Source organism: Drosophila ficusphila, unplaced genomic scaffold, assembly GCF_018152265.1.
Source record: "Drosophila ficusphila isolate 14025-0441.05 unplaced genomic scaffold, ASM1815226v1 contig_791, whole genome shotgun sequence".
NCBI lineage: Eukaryota > Metazoa > Arthropoda > Insecta > Diptera > Drosophilidae > Drosophila > Drosophila ficusphila.
Genome location: NW_025064737.1, coordinates 19509501 through 19536444, shown reverse-complemented (window position 1 = coordinate 19536444; position 26944 = coordinate 19509501). Strand labels below are relative to the sequence as shown.

The following is a 26944-nucleotide window of genomic DNA, read 5'->3' as shown; positions in this document are numbered from 1 at the left end:
GTAAATAAAATAAAACAAGTTTGCATTTACGCAACGAGCTCCACTCCGTCGACCCTTGCACATATAGAAAAAGTCTGCCCAAGTCGCCCTGCCAGCTGCATCTCCATCCGAATCTCAGTCTGAATCGCAGTCTGAACCAGCATCTGCATCTGTATCTGCATCTGCATCTGTAGCTGTGTTTATTCTGCAACGTCTCCGAATGTTGCCTCGAAGGAGACCAAGGGTGCTTGATGAGCATCATCGTCCTGTGGAGGGTAATCCACTATCAGGAGTGGAAAAATACATTCAACAAAAGCGGAGAGTTGAGAGGAGGAGGAGGAGGTGGAGGATGAGGAGGCTGCATAAATTATGAGAAAACACAGAAGAGGTGGGCGCCTCGGGTTTACATTTATATGGTAATATAGACTTTATTTATAGTTTTTGAAAAATTTTACAAAATAATCAAATATACATACACATACGGTTTCTAGTCACATATACATTCAATACCGAAAATGTTCTGGTGTAGGTTAGTGTTATTATTACGTTAAAGTAGATTTGGTATTTGTTGCATTTAACAAAATGAGATAACTATAACTAAGCTGTAAATTACACATACAAGTAACGGCTCGATCGCTATATCAGGTGTATATATACTGAGTACCGACTTCTTCGTCATTTAGCTAACTCATCGATGGGCTCCAGTCGCCGGACCAAAGCAACTTTTAGTGGGAATCGTGGGGGGGAATTTATTTTTTTGGGGGGACGCGGGAAGTTGGGGGATTTAAATTTTATCTGCTGTTTGGTTTTAGCATTAATTGTATCGCTTGTTGCACATCCATTTACATTCACATTAACACAAATTATACTCTGCTGTTGTTCACTTTTCGCTTTGTGTGGCCAATCGTTCGACAGCAGTATTAATTACACGTACTATATATTTCTATGCTATTTTCCGTTTTTGGTTTTTTAACCGCATTGCCCACATTTATTTAATTCTAGAAAAGCTGAATGCGTATCTTGTATATGGCTGAGTTATTCGGAAATCAAGTAAAGTTATTTTCCTATACATTTATTTATATTTAGGCGTCTCCTTCGATAATCTCATTACGATATTCACTTATGGTCTAGCTCATACGACTGCATCTAAGGTGCGATTTCTGATCGGCCTGCGGTCCTGGATTGCCAAAATGGATATAAAACAGGGTGCCGGAGAACCAAACGAGAAGGTGCCATTTGCGTTGCGAAGCAACAATACGAGTATCGAACTGTAAGTACATATTTCATGAGATTCGAATGACTGTGGTGCACTATATTTACATAAAACAACCTTGGCCACACCACTTGTGGTGTTGGAGAGATTAAGCATCGTGTGGGTATTTATATAGTTATTACTGTTGAGATTCATTATTCTATAATGCTCCTGCTCTCGCCCCATACTTTATATCAATCATATTTATTTACACTTACCACCTAGTTTGAATCGAATAGCCTTATGGAAGCTGCTACGGGCTGCCCCTTTTGTGTGTGGATTAATTTACATACCAAATCAATACGTCTGTTTACTAATTTAATTGCATTTATGCGGTCAATTAAGCTACTTAGCTGCTACGTACATACAAATTGCAAAAAGCTAGAAAAACGCTGTCTGCTGTAAGCCATTGGAATGCATCTGCAAATTAGTTAAAGTCTGCCGTTTGTCTGCAAATTCGACTAAAATTCATGGTGTGGCGAGCGGCAGTGGCGTATTCGATATCCCATAATTAGTATATGCATTTATGTATCAATTAAATTAACTATCCGCATAAGTACTCCGAAGAACACCAACTCCTATTCAATCGAATACGTACTAGTTATATGTAAATGTGGGCTTTTCTTCTCTCGTCGAGTGACTATTTCTTTGGTGCAGTTTATTCCTAGGAATACGCAATAAAATCTATGTACACTGTTTTTTTTTTTTTTGTTTGGGTGCTTGAATGGTCGAGTGGCGAATGTGTGGGTGAGTGTGCGTGGGTGTAAGTGGGTCTATATGCTTTATGGGTCCTAGTTTGAACAGTTGCATGCTCTTTTACATTGATTGTTACATGTATAATGTTGTATGGTTCCGTTTTCCGTTGCGGTTAATCCACTAAACTTTTGCTTGAGAAATTCGAATCGAACAATGAGAAATCGTAGTTGTAATTGTATCGTAAGCTTATGCCTAAATGGGGATCCTCTCTTAGGCTACCAGTTACGACTAGAGTGTGTGTGTTCTTGTGCAGGACACAAGTCCTTGATCCTTTATCCTTACTCCTTTGTCTTCTGTCTGCTGACTGCTGACTTGCTGCTGTCTGTTGTCTGTTGTCTGCTGTTTTCCGTATGCTGTTCCGGATCAAAGTCAAACGATTCGCTTTACTGCTATTGGCGGTCGCGGCGGCGGCGGTGAAATTCGTAACTCAGGTCGAAATCGAACGCAATTAGGCCACGAGCAGGCTCAAAGCCAGAGTGGCGGAACTCAGGGCCAAAAGGCCGAGCTTCTGCCGGTTGATGGCGCCGCTGCCGTAGAAGGTGACGCTCAGATCCCTCATCTCGTTATCTGCAATAAAGATGGATGCGATTCGCTTTTATTAATCCGCTCGAAAAGGCCTCAAAAAGATGGCGATGGCGCATAGAAAAATCGAGCGCACATCGCACACACGAATATGAAATATGTGTATGTGTTTGTGTGTGTGTATGGGTGTGCATTTCCATATTCATTCGGCGATGGCCGTAAAACAAATTGGTTGGGCATGCAAGTCAACAGATTGAAATGTACTCAATGGCTATATGGATATACACAGGTATATGGAATACACCTCTGCAGGATAAAAGCGCACACATGCACACATCAGCCATCTAAACGGACTTTCGATGGCGCACATTAAAACTTGTTTTCGGTTTTCCGTTTTTAGTTTTTCCTCTAGTTCGTTTTTCTGTTGTTGATCGAGTTTTTCAAAATACATATGAACGGAAATGGCACGCCAAATAGTTGGTAAACTGGCCGGACAAACGCATTCATATGGCCATATAGAAGCATATACACATATGGTTTATTTCCGATTTTATTTTCTTATTGCTATTTGCAGTACTTAATATTTATTCAGGCTAGCTCGGTTCAAATATTGAGTTTCGCATACAAGGTTTAAAAAATAAATATCATGCAGATGGAAACATGCAAAGATACAGATACAGAGTAAGACAGAGATAGAGAAAGAGATTTAGAGAGAGAGAGAGAAAGATGAATGGCAGAGGAAGAGAGAGAGAGAGAGAGAGAGAAGGACTAACCTGACAGACCGTGATTCAAAAAGGTTGACATATCGACAGGTCCATCTGCAATTAGTACGTGGAGCGTCGTTGAAAGTTAGGATAGTTGAAGGTGGGGGGATAGTGCGGTTGCCAAGGCCTACGGTGCTGGTATTAAGTAAGTTTGTATGGTAAGTAAGCCCGCCCTATCTGGCCGATTTTTAAATCAAATCCATGCGGGTAAATAAATCATTAACGCTTAAAGTGCAATCTGCAATCTGCAATCGGCAATCAGGAGGATTTACTTTGGCGCAGGCTGCAGACTTCCACTGCGGATGCAGATGGCCAATCAAGTGGGCGGCGGGCCAATAAGGCCAATACGGCCAATATGGGCGGAATGGCGAGGTCAGTCCTCCTCGTCGCCTCGGCAGCCGGCTCATTTCGTTAAGGCCGCCAATTAAAATGGCAACGTGCAGAGCGTCTGTCAATAATGACAAATGAGCATTTGGCCACCGGAGCTGAGCGGGCTTCAAAGGCGCAACTGACTCGGCAAACAGCCGTAAATGAAGGGATCTGCTCCTGCACACTTATATAATACTATATATACATATATATCATCCCTTTGCCCATCGATTTTAATGAAATGTCGACTCTGCCAGGGACATCGACTTCTTTATCTGTCGCTGCCGACTGTCAATGAAGTTGCGGGTGAACAAAACTTATAAATATTTGATGGGTTGCCAAAAGCACACACACACAAACACACATCTGCTGAATCGAGAAGGAGGCTGCCCGCTTGCCCACTGATTGCTGACACTTTTAATAGACAGCCAACATCGAATGCCGGACGGAGTCTCCACTGGTTGTGGAAAATAAGAGGAGAGCTGGGGAAAGTTGGGGAGCTGGAGGGGCTGCTTGCAATGCCGAACGTGGTTTCATTGTAGGTTGCATGTTGCACACGTGTTTGCAACCAGCAACCGGGACAGCTTATCTATCGAGGCATCTGGGCTGCCAACGCCTCGAAACATGACACCTTTCGTTTTCGAATAGCCGCAATGAAGGCGCCTTCCACAGCCCCGAAAACCTTTTTCGTTTTATGACCAGAACGTTAAAACAAACATCTTAAAAAAGCATATGTTATTTTTTCATAACCCACTAAAAACAGAAGTGCACGACATAACTACTTCTCAACCGCTGTGCTGAAAATAATAGTTGCGCTGCAAAAAGCAGGTGTTTTGGTTATCATAAATATACAATATAAATTATAAAACATTTTCTAGTTGGTTTCTACAAGTTGAATTTTAATAGGCTTGAAAAACGAAACGCAACAGTGCCATTTCTGCTGCCTCATGTCTCTATTCTCTGTTATTTGGCCATTTAGTCGTCGACTGGCGTTAAAGTGGCTAAGAAAAATGGCCGGCAACGAGGCAACGATCAAATGCAATGCACACTCGCACTCCTGCCGGCATTACCATATAAATTCCCCAACTGTCAACATAAAATAAAAGCAAATTGTCAATTGCGGTGCCAGCTAACGCCGGCAATTTTGTAATGAAAACAGACGCGGCCACGGATCCGTGATGCGGAGGGGCAAAGGATGGTGGACGGTGGATGGGAGGATGCCAGGATGCAGGAGCAGCTGGACTCGTGACCATGTGGCCGACTGGCTAATGTGGACGTCCATTGGCCACTGGCCATTGCCCAATGCCCAATGCCCATCGGCAGCGTCCTTCTATCGCAGCGACTTTTATTGCTTGCGGTTGGCGGCACAAAACCGTAACGTCACTTGTGATTTCTCGTTTGCGCAGCTAAATAAGCGCGCACCCGCCATCGATGTCGCCGCAGTGGCGAGGCTACGGCTTTCGGCACCTGTCCAGTTTCGGACTCCTCCATGTCCTCCACGTCCTCCGCCTCCCGACAGCCCCCCGCATCCCAGCGTCCTGCATCCCGACATTCTCCACGCGCTTTTCACGTAATAGCATTGCGGTGCGGCAACAAATACAAATGGCCGAATGCAATCGACATGGACGGACACGGATTTGTTGGGCTACTACTGATACACAGAGAAAATTATAATATATATTTCTAAATTTATATCATCTAATATTAATAAAAATCATCAAAACCATCTACTTTTAGGACCAAAACAGATATCTACAACCCTTAAATTGATCATTGGTCAGACTCTGTTTAGAACTTGTTATTGTTAAGATGGAATTAGTTTTTTAAATAATCTCTGGTTTGATCTGTTGAGCATCGATTGACTACAATTTTTTTTTCTGTGCAGGGATGTTGCTGTGCTGACGTAGTCCAGTTTTGTTGCTGGTGTCCGTAAGTACAGCAGGCAAATCCGATTTTTCGCACAACTGACATGACGGTTTTTGGCATTGGCTCGGGGGTCAGGGCCGCTAGTTTATTAGAGATTCGCAAAAAGCAGCGGCTCCTGACCGCGGATTTTCAAGTTTGGCAACCTGGCAACCCGGCAACATGCAACCCGGCGGCAGCAGCAGCGGCGACATTTCAACAATGCTTCACGTGCACCAGTGGCTCGTTTGTCGCCGGATGACCGCACGGATTTGGTTCTCCATTATAACTGCTATTGTTTTTGTTGTTGCGTGTTGTTTTTTTTCCTTTTCGTTTTTGGTTTTTGGGGTATTTTTTGGGAGTGGCCCCTGGCCCTTTAAGCCCTGATTAAAGCTTAGCTCCTCCTCCGTCGTCATCCCCCGGCAAGTTGCAGCATAATGCAGTTTGGCATTCCTTTGTGGGCGAGCACTCAGCACTTGTGGCCAGGAACTTCAGCAACAGCAACAGTGTCTCAGTTTGTCGGGCTGTTGGCATTGTGGGACTTGCACTTTACATAAACATAACATTCACGTGGAGAATTCGCATTACACATCTTGCCACCGAGAGCCACGCGGTGCTATTTTTGCCTCTGTGTGCGCTTGTTATGCTGCCACTACAGAACTTCAGCCGGGTCCTTCCTCATTTTCTCCCGGCTTTTTTCCATCTTTTCGCCATTCTCGTGTATGCCTTGGCAAACTTTGCAACTTACATGCAGGCAAACAAAATACAAAAAACACAAAAAAGGGAAAAAGATCGCAAAAAACGATGACGCTGCTGCAGTTGTTCAGCGGGGCCTCGACTAAAGTATTCCCTTCGGCAACACAAAAGCTTCAAACACACAGGACGGAGGGCTAGAAGAAAAAATGAAGTGCAAGGGGGGTAGGGGGTTGTAGCTGAGGGGAAGCAACCCGATGGCCGTCGACTAGGACGAGTAAATTGAAAGTTTTGAGCAGACGCTCAGTGCCAGGAGCGGCGACGTCCTCGTCCCGACGCATTCTAAAGGACATGCAGTAAGGGTCCACTTTGTCATCGTTTGAATGCCTCGCCTTGTTGTTGTTGCTGTTGCTGCTGTTGCTATTGCTATTGCTATTGCCATTGCTGTTATTGCCGCTGCTGCAGCAACAGCAGCTCCTCAGTTGGCAGTTTCAGCAAGTTTTACGCAACTTTCAACGAGTCTTTCATTTTCTGATATTTCTTACTGCCAAACGCCCGCCCGAAACGCGCACAAACATTCGCACACTCGTTGCCTTACTTTATGTTGTAATTTTATTTAACTTCTTTCTTTTTTGCTTTATGTCGAGTATTTTTTCGCGTGCACAAAATGCATTATTTTTTATATCTCTATGTGCGATGGCTATGTGACCCCCGATCCCAGATCCCCGATCCTTGAGCCCAGAAGCCCGCGTGCTGCGGAGTCGTTACTATAACCGAGTTCCATGATGTAAATAGCTGCATACCTGGCCGGGAGTCTATTTCTTACCCCCCTTCCCCTCACTCCTCTTAGCCAGATCCACGCATTCAGGCTATGACAATGGCAACACAAACGAAAAAAACAATGCCAACAAGGATAACATCAACGGCACAATGGGTCGCGATGGCAGACGAAGAGTCGTAAAAATTAAATGCACTTAGAGGCCATTCGCAATGTGGATAATATGGCGAAGGAAAATCGAAGTTGATATGCCCTTCGGGGGTCCTTAAGTTGACCCATAATGTCCTGCATAAATTGTCTTCTCGAGTTGTAATCAAATGGGTTGGCTTCTGGAAGCCATATACGTTTTATTGTCTACAATTTCATTGATCAATGTATCGATTTTTTATGTTTTCATTAAATTAAAACGAAACTGAATTGAATATATTATTGCAGGATATTAAATAGTTTTGGCTTTACAATTTATAATTTAATAACTTGGTTAACTTGTTGCACTTAATTTTTTAAGAATTTTATCAGCAAGAGCATCATTGCTTCCACAAACCTCATTCGCAGCTCAAGTTTGTCAACCTGTGGAAAGGCACCACATTGCGGGTGCTGGGATCTCGAATGCGTGGCGAATGGAGTCGAAATGTAAACGGCAGACCCATCTGCCTGCGACAATCCCCAATTGGCATTTTCTTTCTCTTAGTGGCCGGGCCGAAGCCAGGAGACCCCTGGCGAGCCACCTTGCCCCACTTCCAGGACTCAGGACTCGTTTACGTGCTGTGGCACAGGTAAATGAACTGCAGAGCTGCTGAACTGGTGAACTGGCGATACTTCTGCGACTGTCTGCCTGCGTGTGTGTTTGTCTAGGACGACTGTCGTCCTTTAGTGTTACGGTTATTGTCCGGGGTTTGTAGTTATGACACTCCGGGCTCATTAGTTGCCGCTTTGCTCGATTGCACCTTGTTGGTAATGCAACTGCCATTGCTGTTGCTGCTGCTGCGGTTATTATTGCATCGCATGCTCGGTCACTAATTGCATAAATTGTTTACGTTTCGAAAATATAATGAAGTCATTTCCATTAGCACAAAACGCAGCCATAAATTGCTGCCAACGGAGTTGCGATTCCAAAAGGAATGAGGTGTTCGGAGGGGGTTATCGCATTTCAATGGCGCTTGATGAAGTTGGCTGCCAGGACTTTGTGTACAGCATCTTATACAAATACGAGTACGTGTCTGGGTGCGGACTCCATTCAAACGCAACACGTCCTGCCGCCAGGCGACATCGATACCTTTCCCGGCATCGAAAGGCTATAGTTTCCCCCTGTGCTTTACCACCCCTTCCCCTTCCCCCTCCTCTTCCTTTGGCATTCGTTTTCCCTTTTGTGTGCGGCATTCACGTTTTGCTTTATTAAATTTTCGCCGCCTCGCTGTGTCCCTGCTGGCAGTTGGAGTATCTCGAACCAACATGTGCGTGTTTATTGCATACTTCTTTTGTTATAGTTCTTATTGCTGTTGCCACTGCATATTTATGCGTTTGTTTGCAAGGCTGAGGAGCTGGGAGGGAAAGAGGGAAGGGGGCAGGAGACCCATCAGCGTAACTGCAACAGCCGCAGCGGCAGTGAACCGTGCACTATTTGCATTTGCATGCATTTCGCATGGCAGCCAAAAGATGGCAAAAGACAGCGGATCTGGAGCCGGCGCCGCCAAATGTGCGTCATTTGCATGGAAAATCGCTTTTCTGCGCGCGCCACATTTCACGCTGGCAGCCCCAACGCCGTTTTCTCCTTTTTCCCGCCGCACGAATTCCGTATGCAACGCAACAATAGTTTTGCATATAAATGGATTTCGAGTGTGCATTTAGATCTACCCACCTGGCTGCTCTCCTCTTGGTTGGTTCGCTATGGTATGGTTTTGTATGGTCTGGTTTGGTCGGAAAGCAATCGACGCAGTGCATCTTTGTTTATTTATTGCCGGCGACGAAGGTGACTTTCAAGGAACTCGACAGGACTTCCTGGCTCGTCCTGCGGCCGCCGACTTTCGCCGGCATCCAATTAGCGACGGCTTGTGCTCTTATTTGATTTTCACCCTCATTATGCAGAGTCAAGACTGTAAGCTCGAACTTGCCATCAATTAATTATGCACACACACTGGAGGCACCCCCAACCGCGAATTTGTCAACTGGCAGTAGTAGTGAATGTCAACGTTGCGTATACTTGATATACGAATAGGTGTAAACAGCATGAACTCTTACTGTGTATTTTAAAGTAGTATATTTCAATAAGGTTGGTATTAAACCATGAAAATTTAAGTAATTTTTCGTGACTTATGCAAATGAAATTATTGTAAAGGATTCTTTGAAGATCCTTTTATATCTTATAATCTCTTATAATTTTCTTATATTATATGTACACATAAGTGAGGTTTGATTTATCACTACCCGAGGTACTCATTGAACTGCTATTTCTACCTTTGTGTGCTCTAAGGAGTGTGGGGAACAGACATGCTGTGCATTTGCAAGGTGGACTGCAAGTGTCAGGGTGAAATGATTGCTGGAATTCTTGCAACGAATACAAACGCGAAGGCGACGTGTTCACTTCACGCCTGAATGGCCCGCTTCAGCAATAAATTTAACTGCATTAAGTTATGACAGCTTAAACATATTTTTCCTCGGGCTGCGATACACAGCGATTCGAGATTCTTTTCTTTTTTGTTTTTTTATGGCTTGCTTTTGTGTTTGCGTGCTGCAGCTTCATTGTGATTTTTGTGGATTATCGGCAAAAGCGGCGCATAATTCCAAATTATTATGCATGCAGCCAGCAACAGAAAGTATACAAGCAAATGGGATTCAGGTGACCCTCGGCAGGCCGAGTTCGTTATACCCTAAGAGATTACAGAAATACGCGAAGCAAATTCCAAAAGCATTTCTGCGTAAAACTCTGTTAGAGTATTTAAAATTACGCCATGTGCAAACGCTGTTTTTTGTGTTTGCCAACGCTACATAAAGAAAAACTGCAGTTGGTACTCACCATTCGATGATGTAGAGAAGACAAAACTGTTGGTCAAATCGCTCCATCCGTAACGATTCCTGAAATGGATAACCGTGTGCTGTATTAATTATGCAGCTCAGAAACATTACCGGAATTAATATGCAAATATTTGCTGATGGTAACTGCTGCCTGCTTTGCGGCCATAAATAATATCTGGGGTGGATAAACTAGCCCTTCTCATTCAGCGCACAGTGGGTAAAATAGCTCGAGTAAAAAATTACAATAAGTCCGCACTTCTGAGCCCATACATTTTTAAACTTGTGTCTCTCTAAAAGCTTATAAATTAACTATCTAAAAACTTGCATCACCAGTTAAAAAATAATTTTTTTTTTCGATTTTTTTCATTTTTTAATGGTGGTAGCAATACAAAATAATATAAAAAACCAATAATTGGGCTTGCCCTAAAATTACACTAAATCTGCACTTCTGAGCTCATAACTTTAGAATTTTTTGTCCGATTTTGAAGTGGTATCGCAAAATACTTGTAATTTGATTATCTATGAACTTGCATCACCAGTTAAAAAAAAAAATGTTTCTTTGATATTTTTCATTTTTTAATAGTAGTGCCCCTTCAAAAATCCGATAATTGGGTATGCATTAAAATTAAACTAAGTCTGCACTTCTAAACCCATAATTTAAGCAATTGTTGTCCGATTTTAAAGTAGTATACCGCTAATTGTTTATAATTTGATCATCTAAAAACTTGCATCACCAGTTAAAAATTAATTGACTTTTTTAAAGGTGATGGAGCCGCAAAGCCTTACCCCTAATTCCTGCATAGAGCTTGAGCCATACTATGTGGCACATCCTTCCACTCACCTGGACTGCACGGTGGCCTCATAGTGCACGTCGGGATCCAGGCCGCGTACCATGTAGCTCATGCCCTGGACGAAGTGGTGCGAGACGGGAACGGCGGGCAGGACGACGTTGCGCCAGTCGTTGTGGCCCCAGTGCATAACGTTGCCGTAGCCGGAGTAGCTGCCAGTGCCAGACAATCCCGACAAGCCGGACAGTCCGCCCATGTTGCTGCCAATCCGGTGCGCGTGTAGCCCGGAGCCGTACATCTGGGACGAGGAGGAGGAGGAGGAGAGCGACGAGGAGGAGGACGGCGAGTCGATGGCATTGCCAACGACCTCGTGTCCTTGCGGCAGCTTGCGGAAGGACAGCTTGTACTCCTCGATGGGCGAGTGCGAGTCGACGGCCCAGGAGATGTTGTATCTGCAATCGAAGCAAACGGGAGGGAATATGAGCGGCTGAGGGGGAGTTACAGGATGAAGTGCTGAGTGAGTGGCCCGGTTTATCGCAAAGTTTTTCGCGTGCAACAGTTGGCGGGGGATTTACTCCGAGGCGCTGGCAATCAATATGTAATTGTTAAATTCTCCATTGAGGCCAACACGCAGTCATGTCGACCAGCAAGAATGGCTGAAGCTCAAGAAGGAGAATGAAGAAGGAGGGTAGGGGGAAAGGGGAATGGGGAATGGGGAATGGGTAAACCACCCAGAATGACAACAACAACGTAATCAATGGCTGACGACAATGGCCGGGTTAAGATACTGCGTATGAGCCAACTTGCAGCTCACAGTTCGCAACTCGCAGCTCGAAGCTCACAGCTCGCAGCTTGCAGCTTTGTTGTCCGGGTTCGCCATTTGCTGTTGCTGCAGTCTTAACATAATGCCCGCCCACTCCTTTGTTATTGGCTCCTTGTTTGCCCAGCTGGCCCCCCACTCTTCGCATGGGTTCGCTTCGCTGGGGGAACTGCTCGCACAATGCGTCCATTCAACCGAAAAGCCAACAGTCCTGCCACATTCTCAGCTGAAGTGTAAATGAAGTTATATGACCGACCCTCCGTCTTCAGCTGGGTGCATTGTGCCGTGATTAGGAGGGAGCTGGCTGCATTTTTGGTCATTGCCCCCCGACTGGATGGCTTAAAGGATGATCGCTCCTCCGTGGAGGAGAAGAGAAGATGCTTTAAACCCGGAGCAGCAGCAGCTCATTAGTCGTTCGAGCTGATGGCCAAAGTTATTTATGGCCACACTCGAATGGAGCAGCTCAAGTAAACAACTAATTACGGCCAACCCCCGACTTCTTGGGATGTCGCAATTCGCAGCTCACAGCTCGCAGTTCGCCATTACAAAGGCGCAAGTTCATTGCTTTGCGATAAAGTCGGCACACAATTTGAATGTTAATCAGCACGGGGATGCCAGAGGATGCCCAACGTCCTTTGGCTTCCTGTTTTGCTGCGAACGAAAGGGGCCCATTATTTGTATTTGTTTTGTGCCCCCAAATGTATTCCGTATGATTATTGGGCCATGCGAACTAATAACTTCAAGTCCCGGGCACAATAAAAACATAAAACGCCAATCAGGAAACTTTTCGCATATAGCATAAAACTAACGCAGGCAATAAAAATGATTATTAACAATTGAAGAGCCGGCGACTGGCGCCAGACGGTTGAAAAGGGACGCCCAAAGTCCTTCTGCCCTTTTGTACTTTGTGTTTTCGCCATTCGGGCTTTTTGGTAGCTTAATTGCCGGCAGCAGTTTCCGCTTGCGAATCAAACCAAATGAAACGAAATAAAATGAAATCAGCGCAAAAGTTGACATGGCCAAAATACCCGGTTAGTTGACTTTTTGCAAAGTCGCGTCAACGGGGCGTATGCGCAATATGGCTGCTCCGAATTATGATGGCCACGCCAGCTGACTTTTTGCCTTCGCCCAGTTTGAAATGTTTTCATCGGATTATTGGACTCAATTCGAGCTGAATTATTGAAAGGTGTCGCCTGCCACTCCCCGTTTCGACTACAGAAAGTACAACAAAAAAAATAGAAAGAAATGAACCAGTGTAAAGCCATCTAGCTGTCTGTCGCCCTATCACCCATATCCATGTCTATTCGCACTGCCATTTTATTCGAGTGTGACGTGCGATGTGAGCTTGTTTGTCGCTTGGCCAACTTGCTTCTCGTTTTGGCCCCCGTTTCACCGGAGCCGGCTCTGTCTGCCTTTGTCTGCGCTCTCATAAGGCGGGTGCAAGTGTGTGCGTGTGTTTGATGACAGCTAATCCAATTAAAAGTTTCATACGTTACGTTACGTATACGCACTGGTTGCCCAGAGGTTGTCCGTCCATCAGAGAGCCGGTTGCCATGTCAGTCGACGAAATTAATCTAATAAAGTTACCCAAAGCGGGCTTACTGCATCATCTACAGCGGGCAGGGTCTACTGTATCTAGTTTCTAATGCCCAATCAGGGAGTAAAGACCGACATTTGTTACGGATTTTGCATTTTATGCTCAATTACGGAGTCTTGGCCCCTGCACTCGTAATTAGGCAACCGACCGACCAACCGACCCACTCAAGCATTGTCTAACCCACGTGGCACGTGGCAAACGTGGCACTCGTGGCAATCGAAGAGTCTTACCTGTCCTTGTACTGACTGATTGGCGGTGAATTAAAAACGGCAACGTTCGGCTTTCCGCTCAGCTGGAGGGTCTTGCGTGCCTTGCCGAGCTGATTCTCCGCCACACAGGAGTAGTTGCCAAAGTCCTGCGGATGCACTTTGCGTATAATCAGCGTGTGCCGCGATCCCCGCGTCTCCATGATGTGCCGCTCCGTGGTATCCAGTTGCATGGTGTCTTTGAACCAAATTACCTGTAAATAATTGAAAACTTGGTCAATCGAAGGCGAGCACGAGTTGCCAACTGTGGCAAGTGGCGGCGAGTGTCTTCTCGCAATGAGTGAGTGTGCGTGATTGCGTTTGTGTACCTGCGAATCTGGAGTTCACATTGAGGTTGGAATTTGTGGAGGGTAGGTGGTTCGTTTTGGGTTGGGATTGGGTTTTCAAGAGATGGGGGGCAAAAGTTAAGACGATTTGCGGCGAGTACTTCCACTGGCACTTCGTGCGGCTGTCACTTGAGCGTCAATTAAGCGTAATTCCTGTTGAAATTGAAAACCCGATCGACGTGCCTCTCCGACGATTATTGATTTTCCATCAGATTTTTTCTGTGCTGTTCTGTTCTGTTTCTGATTTCCCAACCCCCGCTTCCCTTGGCAACGTCTTGCATGAAATTCATCTTCGATTCGGCGGCATTGTTTGTCCCTATTTGTTTGCTACACACTTTCCAGCCGGTTTCGACAACATGTTTTGTGTGTCAAGTGCGCGCCCGAATCCTCTGCGAATCCCGTGCGAATCCTGTGCAAACATATCCCGCAAAAGGACCCTCGAAACATGGTGCTCGGATCGCAACTATGCGGACGGATGGACGGACGGACGGACGGACTGATGGTCGTGCGTGTTTTGTAAATGAATTGGGCGCGCGAGTCGCTGCAGCGCCGTGCTGTCGCCGTGCTGACAGCTCGCAGACAGGATACGGCTGGCTACGCGAGGATACGCTAGGATACAGCCGGATACGGGCCGCAGTCGGCAGATAAGCAAGGACAGAACGCACGAATTAACAGGGGATACGGGCAGCAGCAGTGGCAGCAGCAAAAGCAAAAGAGGCAGAGGCAGTGGCAGCAACAGCAGGTGCTCGATGTGCGTCACATACCAAAATCCAATCTCCAGTCGCCACAAAGGCACGGAAATATTAAAACAAATAGAGGCAAAAACAAAAACTTATGACCCAACCAAAACGAAAGAGAGAACGGGATAGTGGGTGGCTAACCCACGAGTATTTCTGTGGCATTTCTATTTTCAAATCTGGTATTTATTTTGCTCCTATTTGGCGAGATTAGTTAACGCCGTCGGTGCCTTGCCGCATATTCCATTAAAATGGCTGTCAGCAGTGCATATGTGTTGTCATATTTTCCACTCACACTTATGCACACACATACAAACACCGACACGTTCAGACATTTCCACCCATTGGCCGTTTGGGTACGTGTGCAGTTACAGTTATGCCGTCGTGCCATAAATGTTTTTTCGCCCATGCCATTATTTGTCCGAACTGTTGATGTTTGCGTTTTTCATGCCAAGCCCTGCTGTTGATTTTACCCCGTCTCCCTTAATTTAAGCCCTAGTTTTTGGGCCTGGTTATCATCGGGGCGCACATCATTCTGGCGCCGTTTCCTCAGCCGTGCGTAACGAGGCGTAAGTGTTGACGTGGCACAAATATGCCCAGAAATTATTTTATTTAATATTTCCCCCCATCTGCTCACCCTCTGAAGATTGGCTAACCAAATTAATTGCTCGCAAGCTGTGTTGTTGTTGGGAAATTGATTGGCCGCACTGTGTGCACTTCATTAATAGATTCACGCTAATGCTGCGCCAATCAATCTTTTGCATTTGCGCTTAATTTTCAAATGCTTGCCGTGCGCGGCACGTGAACAAGAGAAAGGAAACGAATCGGGTCGAAACAAGAAACTTGGCTAACTTTGAAGCTGCCCTTGAACAAAACAAAGCCAAAGCCAGATCGAAAACGAGACGGAGATGGGATGGAGATGCGGCAAGAAATTAGCATTGATGAGCAGCAAAGCGAGAAATACCAATCAACACTAATCAGCCAAAAGGAAAGAAGAAAGAAAAGAGTATGCGTGCCACTGCCAGAGTTCTCGTTCCGTTCTTCCTGCTCCCGAATCCTGGAGACTGGCTCCTAGATCCTGGCTCCCTTTCCCTTCCGCTTCGCCTGGCAATCTATTATGCAATACCTTCGCTCGCTGGCACAGCGGAAATTGCCAAAGGAAGACTGTTGTTAGACGGGTGGCAGCTGCGAGTGAAAACGCCCCAGCGAAAGGGCAAAAAGAAAAAACAGGCAGGGAATGTGAGCGCCAGAAAATAATTGCAAGAGGCATGTGGGAATTACGCATACGCCGCGTTGGCACGCCAGCACGCACACACGCGAAAGTTGCGTGTGGCACAGGAATCGCCTCCTCGGCTTCTGCCACTTGTGCTGTCGGTGTTGCCGGTTTCACTGGTGTCGCTGCTAATGGCCACAGTTTGACTTAAGTTGTTGCCTACACCAATTGGCCAAGGACCTGGCCAACTGCTCCCCAAAGTTGCCGCCCAGGGAAAAGCTAATAGAAATTAGATAATGACAATAAATAACTTTGCCGTAATTAATTACAGCAGTTTAACAAGAGTTTTGAGTGCCGGCCTACCATGTTATTAAGTCTATAATCGGGCAATCACTTCAAACTTTCCTTCACTAATAAATGATCGTACATATTACGTGCAATTAAATTAAGTTGAACTGTTGAATGTGAGAAACTCAGAGCTTGTTGACCAGAGGAGGTATTTCAAGGTTTTTGCCAATTCACACTTTGAGTTTTTGTTGAAAACTGAACATTAAAATGGGTTAATTGACTCCTTTTCTGCCGTTGGGGCTATATGCATATAGTTATTTGCAATTTAAATGTATATTATTTAATCGAAACACTTTTAGGGCTTTTTTAAGAACTTTCAAGGTTTCTGCGTTTGCCTGAAGCTAAATTGTAATTGGAAAACCCTTCAATGCAAACCTGAAGTATGGTAAACATGTATTTGCTCAATATTACAGCTTATTTACCCAAGAGCTCTTATCCTTAAGTCATTTTGCAGCATATTCAATAACATGAGTTGGGTTAAATAATTCGAGGCCATTACTTGCATAACATTGTAAACGGAAGAAAAAACTATAACTGAATTTGTTATTCCGTTTATTTGGGATACTATTTAAGCTGTTTTGGGGCTCGACTCGACACAAGCCAGACAATCCTGATAAATTGCCACTTAAAATGTGTATATCAAGTAGTTTTTGTGATGCTGCCAGCAAGCAATTTCCAGACCGACGAATCCCTCTAATTATCTCGCAATTTTGTGCCATCTAAACATCTCATTTCGGATCGGGCCAATAGGCCAACTTGCAGTCCCTCTCAGTCCCACTCTCACCCGGCTCACAAAAACTCATTACGTGCGCTGCGTTCGACGGAGTGTGTGTAAATGTGAAGAAAATTACCAATTTGGAAATTAATTTGCAAAATAATTAAAAGCCATACTAGCGGCACGGCTGCAACATTTTCCTCCATCTCCGCTCTAATTTTCCCCCCGCTGATGAGCGATGAAAGCTCATCAGGATGGGCCGACAAGAGTCCTTGTTTAGGAGTGGATAGTGGGTGGTGTGTGTGGATGGATTGTCGTTCAGGATAGTGGGTGGTATGTGGGTGGCGGGGGGTCGATTCGGGGAACAGTGGCTGTCCAAACGGACGCCCATTAATGCTGTTAGCTGCTGACGTTGATGGCTCTGTCAAATGCTGCTGCATGTTTAATGCGTCCGACATCGATGACGGCGACAACATCGTTGACAATACTGCCGCCCGATGACGTTGATAATGATGTTGTCTCATTGCCGTCGCTCATGTTAATGACAATTGCTCTAATGACTTTGTTGCCGATGGGTTGCTTGGGTTGGATTTTAGGGGAAAGAGGATAAAAGGGGGACGGGGAATGGGGAATGAAATGGGTGCAGCTTAGTGCTTGTTTATGATATTCATTATGCAACAAATCGACAATATCAATGGATTATGAATATGCCAGACTTGGGCCTGTGGTGCAATGCGTAATTAATATGTAAATATGCACATAAGTGCCGATGCATGGGCGCCAATCTGGGAATGTGTGCGTGTGTGTGTGTGTGTGTGTGTGTGTGTCTGCGTTTGGGATACCTTTCAGTGCTCGCTAAATAATTAATATTCCGTGCCCCAGTGTGGCACCGTTTGCGGTTTTTCCGCCGCCGCCGCTTCTCGTTGACAAGACATAATTAAAATTGCACGGTGCACCAGAACAATACGGACAATACGACGAATGAATGATATGCCACAGCCACATATTTTTCCATCACAGCTCATTAGCGCATTGACTGTTGATCATTTGCACCATTTGAATGCATAGTCTCGAATTCCAACACTAATGAAACCGGCATTCTATGCACCAGATTTTTAGCAGTAATTACAAGCTTTGCGGCATGCCACAGATATTTGCCAACTTTCGCCTTTTAGCACACTAATTAAACTGACCTTTGCCCTGCAAAGTTTACATGCCAATGAATTCCTTAATTAACATTCAAGGGCTCCGAAACAGGGGGAAAAAATGAGAGGAACTTTTCAGCTAATCAAAAAAATCCGAGACTCGCGAGTCTGTGGCACACTTGAAAATTTATATGTGCGATGGCAGGTGGAGCGGAGTCGAGTACTTGGAGGCTCGTTAAAAAAGCTCCAAAAATAAAACAGCCAAAAAGGAAGCGTTAAATTGTATACACTTAGCCACAGCGATACAAAAAAAAAAAAAAAAGAAAAAAATATTTACAATTTAAAAAAACAAGAACAAAATTAAATGAATGGAGAGAAAATGACGAAGAGGGGAAAGCAAATGTAAAAATTGCATGCGGAAATGCCATTCTCAAAGACTACTAAGTGCCACGCCCCCGCCGCCCAGCTTTCCGTCAACTGACGACGGCATGCACAATGCAAAGCAGGAGGCGTTGACGTTGACGCCGGGCTGCAGGGGGTTAAGGGCCAACGAGGGCGGAGAGGGGAAGGGTTAAGGGTCCACAGGCCAACGACTATAATGAAATGTGTCGGACAGAGCAAATAAAAAGCTGCAGCTAGCTGGCAAATAAATAGTTACGCTGTTCGCTGGAAAGCAGTCAACTCTTTGCGGCCACAAAACGAGGGTAAACGTAAAAAAAAAAAACGCAAAAACGCGAAAAAAAATGTTAAAAATTAAATAGCATAAAAACTTAATGCGCTGTCGGAATTCGTGGAACGGGCCACCCAAAAAAAAAAAAAAGAAATGCGCTGACGGACGGAGTCAGAAGCGCAACTTACCACGAATCGGGCCAAAACGAAACGAAACAAAGTGAAATGAAACGGGAGCTGTATAATTTTAAGGATTGACATTTGCGGTTGCAAGTCATTATTCGGGTTTCCTCTGTGGGACATTAGGGTGCACATTCGCATTTTTTACGGGAATTAAATGAGCGTCAATCGGCATTTTCGGATTTAATTGGAAGGAAAATAAAGGAAAGTGGAAATAACTAGGTTTTCAGGTTAAAAAGTTGATGAAAGCGATTGAAACCTAAAGAAAAATATTTCAAATATATTTTTGACTGAAAAAAGTACGCAAAATACTCAAGTACTTTTAAACGCTTCCAGTAATTATTTAAATTAATAAGTAAGTAGTAATTTCAGTTCTCATTGGATCACCCTAGTATATCTTTATTCCTCCATTTCCGCTCCGCTCCCCGCGCCTGTGTGTGTGCGCCATGTCATTTTGGGTTTTCTTTTCAGTTCTTTGGCATTTTTCTTGTGCTTTTTTTCGGTAGCCCGCCGCTTCTCACTTCCGCTTTGGCAACTTCCGCAATTTTACTTTGAATTATAGCCGAGCGTATTAATTTAAATGTCGACAAAAGGCGCAGAGCACAAAAATAAACACCAGGGAAGGGGAAGGGAAAGGGGAAGGGGGAGATGAGAGCCTGGCTAAAAGTGAAGTCGAAATTACTGCAGAAAAACGGGCATTCGCAATTGCAATGGGCATTGGGATGACAAGGATGGCGACGAAATGCCGGCTCCCACTCGCACTTGCACTTGCAGTTGGACTTTTGTGAGCGATGTTTGATTAAAATTATGCTCGTCGTCTTCAGTTCTTAACTGCTCGTCCTGCGTCCTTTATCTCTTATCTGCAATTTGTAGTGCACTTCAATTCGCCTTTGTAGACTTTTAATTAATGCGTGGTGGTAGCATGCGGCTAGCAGCTGCTTTCGGCCCGACCAAACAATGGACTCCCCGAGATGGCTAAATCTTAGGATATACACCCATGGACCGCACATATAGCATAGCATAGCGATGCTTTCGAATCTGTCCGTGTATCTGTATCTGCTGCTGTACTTGTATCCGTATCTGTATCTGTATCTGTGCGGTTTGCTGTACGTGTTTCCAAGTGAGCGAACGCGATAATGAAAATTTATGTATGAAATTTAATTAAAACATACCTCAGGCTGTGTTTCGCCGTGGACGATGCAGACCAGCGTGGCCTCGTGTCCTTCGCCGGAGAAGACCACGGGACGCTCCACGGAGATTTCCGGCGAAACTGGTGGGTGGGAGTAAAAAAAGAAGAAGGAGAGAAAACGTTAAGAAATTAGTTAATAACATGAACATTGTCCTGTCTCACGGAATGGCAGCGAACGCGAAAAATCAATGGCCGAATGGCCCCGCCGGCAGCTATTTCAGCCAGAAAGTGTAAATAGAGATGGGAGCCGTGTAATTAGCACATGTAACGACCTCCCCTTCGGTAATGATAGGGGGAGGGGGAGAAAAGGGGATCCGTTGTAACGAACTCCCATCAAAATTGAACATATAAATTCTTAATAAATGTCAGTATGACCGGGAGCCACCGCCAGGCATTTCAATAATTGCCAGCCAACCAATAAATGTCGGTAAGTGTGTAAATGTAATAAAAGTACGGCTCGTGGGCGGACCCTCATGACTCCGTCATCTACTCCGCCGGATCCCGTATCCCGGAACCGCTGCAAGTGCGGCAAGAGCGTTAAAAGTCAATACCCGTTCGGAATCGAAATCAGATTTGACATAAATTGGACTGACATTCGAACTCCGTGGCACAGAGGCGTTCGGAAAAAATTAATTCGTTTCGCTGCCATTGTGTGGCTACACTAGGAAATAAAATTGGTGTTACTAGAACTTTGTTTTCAATTAGACATTTTGAATTCGCAGTAAAATAAATATAACAGTGTTAAACAAATAAAAATATTTACCTGCACACAAACGCACAAAATTTATCCCAACACAAAAGGAATAAAAGGTTTTAAATTTAATAAATTTAAAAGCAAATAGTTCTTCAAAGGTTTTTTGAAAATCAATCAATAAATTGGTTACCCAGTCTGGGACCTTCTCCCCATTTAATATCCTTTAATTTTCCTAGTGTTTCAGTGCAGAAGTGGCTGGCATACTTACACAGGACATGGAGGACGACCTGGCTGGAAGCCGGCTGGCCGACGCGATTGTTGGCAGTGCATATGTAGACGCCGCCCTTGTGCCGATCCACATTCTCGATGGAGAGAACGTGCGAGTGGAGTTTCTCCTCGCCTGCGAAAAGAATTCAGTTGGAGAGCCATGAAAACCGCATGAAAAATGCAACTCAATAAGGTGGCCACCCAAAGTTCGGGGGCTGAAGGCCGAGAGCCGCGGCCCAAGAAATGACAGAGCCAATTACGGGGCATCAACGTGCGGCCAAGTGACAGTGATGTCCGCCCAGTGGAGTCGCCTCCCCGCCGCGGGATGACCAACCAACTTACCAGCCAACCGACCAACAAACAGCGGAGAAACCACCAGCAGAGCCTCACACACTTGCCAGTACACACTGCGATTTTGCCGGCAGAGCGAGCATTATATTTAATAATAAAGGACAAACGAAGCGGTCGACGAAGGCGGCGAGGAAAAAAATTTTAATTTCTTTGACTTTCCATTTTTATGGAAATTGTTTAAAGTTTCTTTTACGACTGTATTCATTTACTTTTGCCTCCGCTCGTCCTTTGTTGCTCTTTATGATTTTAATTTGCGTGGCCTCTGGTTGGTTTTTGGTTGCTCGGTTGTTTGGTTGTTTGGCTGCTCGGTTGTTTGGTTACATGGCATCCTTTTTTTTTGTTGTTTGGGCTGTGGCACTCGTCCTCGCATTTATGCACAATCTTACCGTTGGGCAAAATATTATTTTTGCGGCTCCAAGTCACATTCGGCATTGGATTACCCGTGGCCGAGCACTCGATGCGCACCGACGAGCCCTTCTTGACTTGCAAATGTCCGCCGGTGCTAATGTGATGAATCCTCGGCGGCACTGGAGGGCAAAGGAGAAACCGAGAAGCAGGAGAAAAGTAAAAAAAGAAAAACACATTAGAAATGGCCAAACAGAGTCCCAGTGTCCCCACCGTCCACCGAAATGTATGCAAAGTGGGGCCGGGCAAGGACATCACACAATTTGAATAAATAACTGCGTCCCGAATGCAAATTGAATGGGAGAAAACGGCATTTACGCGTCTCCAACTTTGGACTTTCGACTCGGAAAGTGCCCCCCGGTTCCCCTTTCGTTTTTTTGACCCCGCTGGGGCATAGTTTGATTTAATTCGGGTCCGGCGTTTATTTATACTTGCGGCCGCATTATTTTACAGCTGTTAAAAATTATGTCTGCTGTGCGGCGGCTAAATCAAGGACAAACTGCCATCTGCCGCCTTCGATGGCTTCATTCCACTTTATGGACATTTCTTATGCATTATTATAAATTTCCTTTTTTTTACGTTTTTGGTTTTTTGGGGCTACTGAACGCCGGGCAGTTGTTGTTATTGTTTGCACTGGGCTTGTGGGTTTGTGTTTATTTTTGAGTCCTCTTGTTGTTTTTCTTCACTTTTTCTCTTTGTTTTGTTAAAGCTCTTGGGGGATTTTGTTCATTTGGCTAGCCCCCAAATTGAGGCCAGCACACACTCTGCTGATATTTGCTTTTCCCCAGAAATTTCCACATCTAAGTGCGAGTATCAACAGCTCAATAAACCAAAAGGCGCACAGAGACACTGCGATGTAGTCGACTCAATATACATATCAAATATAAGCCCATCTCCGCAGAGGCGCCGCAAAAAGGGGCATCACTGATTAGCCCCCGATCGAATTATCACAGACGACGCCAGTGGACCCACAAAACATGTGTTATTGATGCAATTCTTTGCAAGTACATGCGATTTGCAATATATCAAATAATATATTCCATTGCCTTGGCCAAAACAAATAAGCCCAGCAAGGATGGCAGCGCCAGCTCTCCAGGATATTTGCATTCGAAAGAAAATTACAATTGATCACTGAAGGGCGCACAAACAGCTCATGGCTCGCAGCTAACAGCTGCACTGAGAAAAAAGCCTGAATGTATATAAATTTATTGGGCTTTGCATAACTGAGTTGAGTTTTTAAGACATTTTATTGCAACTTTAATAGGATTTTAGATATGAAAATACAATAAAGAGCAAGTCCTCTTCAATTCCTTACTTTTTTCTGGTATTTGATAAGAAAATAAATAGGGATTTCTGACTTAGTACGTATCCTTTTTCCCTCTGCAGCTCGTGTGCGGAGAGCTGAGTCCTCCTGCAGCCACAAAATATGCATTAGACTGTAATAAATCATGAGCCAGGCAAAAGGCGCAGCGAAAAGGACTCGGATAACTCGCAATGAAGTTGCAGGCGGGCAAGTGCCTCGCCCACCTACGTGTGTGTTTGGTATATATTTTCAATATTCTCACGCTTTGTACACTCGCATATTGAATTCAATAAATATGTCTCCTTGTTATCGCTGATGGTGGTGGCCTGGAGGGATGGGGGGATGGAGGTCCCAAAGCTCTTTTAATACGCCGGAATACCCGGGTCTGAAATTGATTTCGACTGTGCGGCTTGTAATACGTGGATTGCGGCATGTAATGTCATGCAGATGACGACTACTTAATGGGTCTCAATCTTGCAGACTGACAGCGTCGATGGTTTGCCGGTTTTGCGGCCATCTGGCAAAAATTTTAATAAGCAGCTCTTTCAAAGCATCCGCCGCAGGATCCGCAGTATCAGGATGATGAGAAGAGGACGAGGAAGGGGAAGGGGGAGGGGGAAAAGGAGGAGGGAAAGCGGAGTGGTTGCGGTCAGTTCTGACAGAGTTTGTTTCATATTGATTTCGCAACAGCCACGGCGGATGGTGGCTCAACTTCGGGTCCTGGTTTTGTGGCATGCAAAGTTGCACACCCACTTACACAGCCATCCACTCGCCCAAACCGACCAACATACACATACTCATACAGAAACACCCACAGTCACACACACACTGTAATATTTGCTCCCGGCCAGGCTTAAACTTTAAGTGCGCCGGATTGGGGACGGCAAAACTTCAGAGCATGTCTGTTAAGTAATTTAAATCCATATTCTGTTGCAGCCGATAAAGTTTAGTGCTAAAACTTAAGCGGCTTCCGAGCGCAGAGAGAGAAAGAGCTGGGCATTTAATTGTGGGCTCCTGCAGCTGCAGTCTCCTGTTCGTAATTTGTCTCAAGTATCCAAAGAACTTGCTTTCCTGTGAGCGTATGTGTGTGTGTGTGAGTGTGTAATTGTGCGTGTGTGGGATTTGTTTACCGTTCTTGTGGCATATAATTATAGGCCACACCTCTCCTTTCCAGCATCCTTTGTTGTTGCACAAACATTGTTGTTCCGCCCATTGTACCGGGATCTATTGTCGGTCAACTGGCCATAATTAAATGCGTCTCTCCCTTCCCTTTTCCCATTTTCCCCTTGTCCCTTTCCCTTCCCCCCTCCATTCCCCTCTTTCTCTATTTCTCTCTGCACCTGTCTCCGGCTGACGTGGCAAACATCCTTGTCCGTGAACAGTTGTTTTGGCATATTGTGCATATAAATCACACCAGGACACCAGGTCTCCATTTTCTATGGCAAACCGCACACGCACAGTCGGTGCAATAATTATGGTTTCCGGTTCAATGATTTCATTGTTATCGATACTGAAAGTGGAGTCCTTGCCTTCGACTCGCGTGCCAACAAAGGACCTGTAATTACACGGCTAATTGCGAACTAGTCGCAATCCGATTTGGGCCAGTTGAATCGACGGACTTTAAAGTCACACGTCGAAATGAATTTAAAAATCACACCGATTCGACCGTGATAAAAATGTGCAAATTGCCGCAACGGCCGACCGCACAGCCACCGCATAACATAATGTTTTGCGGTTGGATTTGGGTGAGCCAGCGCCCTCGAATCGCTCCCCCTCGTTGAAAACCGTAATCCCGCCAAACCTGACCGAAAACCAAACCAAACCGAGTGGCGACAGCCTGCCAACGGCTAATGGATGGATTGCGGATGGGCCATGTCGAAGCCTAATTGGTTTTATTAAACGTCACATGAATAATGCCCGCTGCAAGCCAGCGCGAAATGCTTTCAAGTCCTTGACACACTTCACCAACCTGGCCAGGCCATCCCGTAGAACGCCCTCCGTGTTGACTGCTGGCCAACAGATAGCAACCTTGGCGGCCTCATCAAATATTAAAAGCCCCCCTCGCTCGGCTCGGTTAGAAGCGGCTAGGTGCGAGTGCCAGATGTCCGGGGACTGCAATTATTGCGGGGTCGCTTTGCAGATATTAATGCCCGGGCCATATTAAAAGATTTGTCAACGGGCAAACTTTGGCCCATTGTTTTTGGCCCTGGCCCGAGGGTCTCGCGTCCAGCAATCAGATGGCTGACTCGATGGCTGGTCCATTTTTTGGCCATCGCCGGGTCTAATGTCTTTGTAAGTGCGCTATGGCCACGGCGAAAACTTTGGCAGTGGCGCACATTATTTTTTCATCTTTAGTGTGAGCCAAACTGAAAGTAATTTACGCTCGTAAAAACTGCCAAGCCGAGATGCCAGTGAGCGGCAAACTTTATGAAATTTATATACGAATACGCCGGGCCACATGGTGGGTTTTTCGGGGAATTTGGGTACTGGGTGCTGGGTTCGGGATACTGAATCCTGGATGTTGGATACTGGTATCAGGAATCCGGGCTTTGGGTTTCGGCTTCTGATTTGGGGAGGATGTCCCACACCCATTTGTCCTGTTGGCCGACCGTGTCTGCTGCTGAGCCTATAAAAACTTCGACAGCGCATTATTTTGCCTGTTTTCTCCTTTGACAATAATGGCGATTGGTGGTTGGGGGTTTGGTGTCGAAGGTTGGAGGTTGAGGCTTGGAGATTGGGGCTTCAATGGAAACGGCAAAAACGGGGCGAGAAATTTACGTGCGCTGCGAAAGTTCAATAAACGAAATATTTCTGGCCATGATCATTATTTGGCAAACGGAGCGCATAATAAACACATAAAATAAACAAAACTTTTCAATAATCGACTTTTTTCCCACTCTGCCGGGGAGTTTTCCGTTTTTCCGTTTAATGTTTGCCTGCGGCGATGCCCAAACAAAAAAAAAAAAAAAATAAAACGAATGAAAAGGAAAGCGGGGAGTTGGGAAAGCGCAGAACCACAAGGCAGGACCAAGTTTCAATGACAAATGAAAAAAGTTGTCGCCGCTAAAATAAATACGCATTTTTTATAGGCCTGCTCTTGCGTATAATGTTCTGGCGAAAATCCATACATACGCGCTTAAAGCGACTTAAAGCCGGCGATAAAACTATTTTCAATCGTTTGAACTCGCCGAAAGATCGAGTTGAAAAGCGGGAAAAAAACAGGACAGAGCACTTTGGAGATTTGGGGAATTGTATCGCAATTTGCATGCACCGCACACACACACAGACAGAGAGACAAAGCAAGGATTCCCAGTTAAAAGGCAAGTGTTAGCCAGGCAGTGGGCGTGGCTCACACACACACACATACACACAATGGTATGCAAATAAAGGGCAACATTGTAATTGGGGGAAATATATGTAAATTATTCATCATTGCTGATTAGAAGCCCAGCCAAAGACGCATGCCAAAGGAAAGGAAAGGAACGGAACGGAAAGGAAAGGAAGGGAATTGGAAAGGGAAAGCAAAGCGAGCTGGGAAAAGAAGGATGCCCAGGACACCCAGGAGAGGAGCCAGAAACAAAGCCGGAGTCGTTCGCTTGTTAGGCACAACCGGTCTCTCCGGCAGGAAGTAGTTGAGCAGGACCCGGAGCCAAAGGAGCAGCAATTTGCATCCGCTCTCCGCTCCGCTCCTCTTCCATTCGGATTTTTGCAGCGGGATGAGCTGCGATTCCGGCCAAATGGCAGATTAGTTTTGATTTTTTCCAACGCTACCCAAAAATTTCCACTCTCTATTGAATCTTTGGCCGTAAAGCGGCCAAATTGCAGCCAACCTACTTAGCATATTTGAGTGGCACGGACGCATAAAGCACTAAGCACTAAGCACTGAGGATGTTGGGATATAAGG

General features: G+C 45.2%; 1 protein-coding gene across 1 annotated transcript in view; it reads right to left on the bottom strand.

Annotated features, from left to right (window-relative positions):
* Positions 1-425: 425 nt before the first annotated feature.
* The window catches only part of LOC108095860 (hemicentin-1), a 130464-nt gene continuing 103945 nt past the window's right edge, over positions 426-26944 (bottom strand). Inside the window, exons 6-12 of the mRNA XM_017197161.2 lie at positions 21719-21859; positions 20983-21114; positions 20004-20101; positions 13463-13692; positions 10869-11267; positions 10029-10087; positions 426-2554 (exon numbers count right to left, since the gene is read on the bottom strand). Of these exons, the coding sequence (XP_017052650.1) occupies positions 2436-2554; positions 10029-10087; positions 10869-11267; positions 13463-13692; positions 20004-20101; positions 20983-21114; positions 21719-21859 (1178 nt within the window). The 3' untranslated portion in view covers positions 426-2435. The remainder of the gene's footprint in view (positions 2555-10028; positions 10088-10868; positions 11268-13462; positions 13693-20003; positions 20102-20982; positions 21115-21718; positions 21860-26944) is intronic.